This window comes from Scaptodrosophila lebanonensis, unplaced genomic scaffold (assembly GCF_003285725.1).
Source record: "Scaptodrosophila lebanonensis strain 11010-0011.00,11010-0021.00 unplaced genomic scaffold, SlebRS2 tig00000061-arrow-pilon, whole genome shotgun sequence".
Taxonomy (NCBI): Eukaryota; Metazoa; Arthropoda; class Insecta; order Diptera; family Drosophilidae; genus Scaptodrosophila; species Scaptodrosophila lebanonensis.
In genome coordinates this window covers 6,478,503-6,482,617 of record NW_022060554.1, presented here as the reverse complement: position 1 = coordinate 6,482,617, position 4,115 = coordinate 6,478,503, and the positions used below count along the sequence as shown (strand labels likewise).

Sequence of the window (4,115 nt, the reverse complement as noted above, 5' to 3'; positions counted from 1 at the left end):
TCTAAACAGTTTTAAATATTTACAGCTTTAGTACACCGGTTACAGTAAAGGTACTACATATGTATGTATGTATATTGTTGCATATGTACAGCACAAAACACATGTATGTATGTGTAATTACAGTGGGCCAAAGCTATTTAACGCATGCGTCAGTCAAATCTTCGGAGCGCCATACCAGGCGAAGTACCAAAGAAATACTATACTGAGTATTTTGAATGATATCCTCGAGCGGGACATACCCTGTACCCAAATAAATGTATTTTAATTGATAGCAACCAAAGACGACTGTTCATTCAGATACACTCATTGATATACTTTTCTGCGAAGAGCATCGGCATCCGCTATCTCCGTGCGTTTCTCACACCAATTAACAATTTAGCGAGGGCACGTGAGGAGATAATTTCTGAGGGAGGAGGACTCTCGAAGGATATTCCGTTGGATTATATCCTAATTTTTCATCCGTTCGGTTCCCAGACAGCTGTAAAAAATTGTACGTTTTAATGTGCTAAGGAAATAATAAAATTGTAAACTATTTACACATTTAATCTCTTGTAAATTCTATATAAGTTTGACAATAAATAAACATATCCTTACATCATTTTTCAACAAAGTTCAAAAAGTAATGTATTTGTCAAAATTTTTGATTCTTCTCCAATTTGGTTCGAATTGGAAAACATTGTTTTTGTATCCATAAAGTACGATTTGGGCTGTGTTACCGAGTGTACTTATATACATACATTATGTTCAATGAAATAGTAGCGGGAAAACGCCCAGTCATCCAAATTGAACAAGGGATACTTTTTTAGAAAGCCTGCAACTACAGAAAGCCCGAACAATTTGGACGGATTCGCACTCTTTTTTTCTGTTTAATCAAAGCATTGAAGCCGTGCATTCAGATTAGCATCTTAACAATACATTCTTACAAATATAAAATAGCCCAACCTCGAGCACTTCCGCGCGAGGATTAATAAGTTAGTGGTGGCTTATGCTTATCTAAATGTTTTGAAAAAAATCGTTTCAGTCTTCGCAAAGGTCTAGCAGGAAAGAGTCCTCTTGCAAGCAAACTGTGGTGACTCAGAAGCCTGTCACTGTGTCTACTTGTATGCCTTCCAATCTGCTCCTCCACGGTAAACAGGTTTAGGTCTAGGCGAAGGGTCGAACTGCGCACGTATCAGGGGCAGTTGGTAATGCACGGCAATGGCAATGCACGGTTGTGCAGGACCTGGATGCGCTTATAATTAATTTCATGCCCCGCCGGTGTCAGGCTGTATTGAATAACAAAGGATTCAAAATTCAATATTAAACCCTAAGAAACGTGTACAACATTTATAATAAAGATTAGTTTGTTTGTTTTTTGTTTCAAATTTAAAATAAGCACTACTCTTTCTATGAACAGCACTTTTCATGGGTATTTGTGTAAAATAATGAAAAACAAGAAGAAGCAGTTGAAATGTAAAGGGGGTTTCCCTGCTTTTTAATCCTTACATTCCATTTTTAAAAAGATATCGCTTGTTCAATTTGGATGACTAAAAGTGTCTCGAAAATAGTTTTGAAAGTGGTGAGGAGCAGCACTACATTGAACTCATTGAACACAACTGTAGATGGTCTGTTCAAATAAAAAAGGAGCATTTTTGTTTATTTTTTTGAATAGTACGTATTTATTCATCCCCTTCAAAGTAATCCCTCTCAGATATAATGCACTTAATTACACGCAAACGTTTTATAACTTCCTTGTAGTATTCCTTGGCAAGAACTAATGATGAACCACGCACCACGTTGTTTTATGTGTGTAAGCTGTGCAAGTTTATTATTATTTACATATATTTATTTTAACAGGTTGTCAAGACTTTTTTGATGTACCACGTCAATAGGGCAGTGGGAAGAACCTATTTATGAATGTTACCTAAAATTATAATATTAAGTGTATGACTTAGTTTACTAGGCAAGTTGTATTAAGAAATAAGTAAAACTTATCAAATAATCATCAAAGTCAATATCCCTGACAGCTTTTCAAACAAGTTAAAGAGTTTTTTCCACTTCTACAGAAATTTAAAATAAGCAACGAGCTCGGCTTCTTAGCTCAAATATAGATGAGTACATATTATTTAATACAAATTTGAAGTGCTGAATATGGGTATATTTTTCGTTTTTACCTTTAATGGTTATGACAGGTTCGTGTTGGGCCGTGTTAAAAAATTTATTTCGTTGCCGTGTCGGGCAAAAAAAAAGCCGGCCCATGCGCATCTCTTCTTTAATGTAAGAATAAAGTTAATCTTACGAAAATTAACTAATGACTAGCGTAATCATTTAAAAGTAACCTGATTGGATGCAGGTATTTGTGAGTTGGTTCATTCCTTTCTGTTTAGCGATAAATTATTGGTAACTGTTTTAGCAAAGTTTAAAAGCCATCCCACGTACTAAACAAATATTTTTACTGAGTTTGCCTTGTACCTGGGGAGCAACACTGGACCGGGAAGTACAAACTGCATTACTATCTTATAATTTAATAATATTTTATTTCAATGATTCAAAGCCATGAGCTGGGAGTTACTCATTAATAGGATTATGATGATTTTTTCCCATCCTTTCATAGGTGCATACTCCTTAAAACCTTTCAAAATGCTTGAGAACTGCATGTCCTCAGTCGGTGCAAGCTTTTGCTTTAACATGATAACAGTAATATTGAATATTAACTCTTAGTGAGAAAGTTTCAATTGTACAAGTCCCAGAGTGAAATTTGGCCATCCATGCCAGCTGCTGCCATTATGGGTGCTCGCCACATTGACACCTCCTGTGGCGAGTAGGCTATATCCATGACGGCTCCCTGCTTGTGCTGCGTCAGTACGGCCAGAGGTCGTAGACTCTTCCACGAAAAGATGCGTATGCGTCCATCCCAGCCACCGCTGGTAAAAACTTTTTGGTCGCCCCGTATGCGCACGATATTGACGCCGGCATTCTTAATGCTCAGTTCAGGGCCACGTTGCAGCTGCATGGACTGCCGTTGGTAACTTATGGCAGTTAGCTTATCCGCTGGGCAGGGCAGGATAGGGATAGTCGTTTTTAAAATTTGCACTACAGAACGCATATTATGGATAATCTAACTCACAAGCAGTGCCGACAATGCCCCGATTTGTCACAGGATCATAATCTACAGTCATAGGTTCTGGTGCCAGATCGGCCATCACGTCAACGATCACGCCTGAGCTGAGATCCCAAGTTAAAAAGTGACCCGACTCGTAGCCAGCCAGCAAAAATAACTGCGATGCACACTCGAAGGGCTTAAAGCAGGTAACTGTTCCAAGTTTTGGCAGCTGCGGGTCATCAGGCACAAGCATTTGCGTTGGCGCTGCCGGGTCAGTGACGTGCAAGACGCCTATAGTGGACTCTCCGCATGGATAGAATAATAACTGCTCGTTTGTGTTATTCGGGTTTGTATGCAGTGCAGTGCGGCAGTAGCCCAAGTGGTTGCCGGGAATGCTGCGCTCGCGCACATAGCAGGTGTTGGTCATTGACCACATAGTTACGGTTCCACCTTTCTCCTGTGTCACCAGGCGATCTGGCGTGTGATGAAGATTAGTAACGGCTTCTTTGCTCACCTCAAAGTGCAGGCCGCAGCGATTTGTCTAGAAGGGTAATGTAAGTAACGCAATTTTCGCGACGTATATTTTGCTCACCTGTAGATCCCACAAAAACACGTTGCCTTTTAAGGTACCGGCTAACAGGCGTTCATTCTCATGAAAACATAAAGAATAGACGGCACCCATTTCTGGGCAGCGTAAGCTAAACACAGGGTCTGGAGGTAGAACGGCCATGGGGATATAAAAATGTATTTACTATATAAAGTTGAACAAGTGGTCGTAAATTTGGTATGGAACGTTGGTTGTTGTAACCCTTAGTAAGAGAAGTTCTGGTCACCCTTGCATATCAGCTGGTAACACACGATTTGGTAGCACTGCAAGAGTGCTGCCCATTTCGCATGGCTGGCTTGATGTCGGTAACGCTAGGTGGCGCGAGTGAATTTGTAAAGATGCGCCATTAGAAAAAACACAATGACGAAAAGAGAGACAGTGCAATAGGCCCTTGTAAAACACACATAACCAAATAATGAATATGAC

General features: G+C 39.7%; 1 protein-coding gene across 1 annotated transcript; it reads right to left on the bottom strand.

Annotated features, from left to right (window-relative positions):
* Window positions 1–2,496: 2,496 nt before the first annotated feature.
* On the bottom strand, window positions 2,497–3,868 carry LOC115624765 (guanine nucleotide-binding protein subunit beta-like protein 1). Its single transcript, XM_030519598.1, has 3 exons — window positions 3,675–3,868; window positions 3,107–3,623; window positions 2,497–3,030 (listed from the first exon to the last, which is right to left on the bottom strand). The coding sequence occupies exons 1-3, from the start codon at window positions 3,810–3,812 to the stop codon at window positions 2,711–2,713; spliced, it is 975 nt and encodes a 324-aa protein (XP_030375458.1). The 5' UTR covers window positions 3,813–3,868; the 3' UTR covers window positions 2,497–2,710.
* Window positions 3,869–4,115: the final 247 nt, after the last annotated feature.

Bases quoted from the DNA above. Each gene is read 5' to 3' on its own strand.
- LOC115624765 (XM_030519598.1), bottom strand. From the start codon at position 3,812: ATGGCCGTTCTACCTCCAGACCCTGTGTTTAGCTTACGCTGCCCAGAA. The intron at 3,624-3,674 runs GTGAGCAAAATA...TTACCCTTCTAG, and splicing joins TGTTTTTGTGGGATCTACAG to ACAAATCGCTGCGGCCTGCA. The intron at 3,031-3,106 runs GTGAGTTAGATT...TGCCCTGCCCAG, and splicing joins GGGCATTGTCGGCACTGCTT to CGGATAAGCTAACTGCCATA.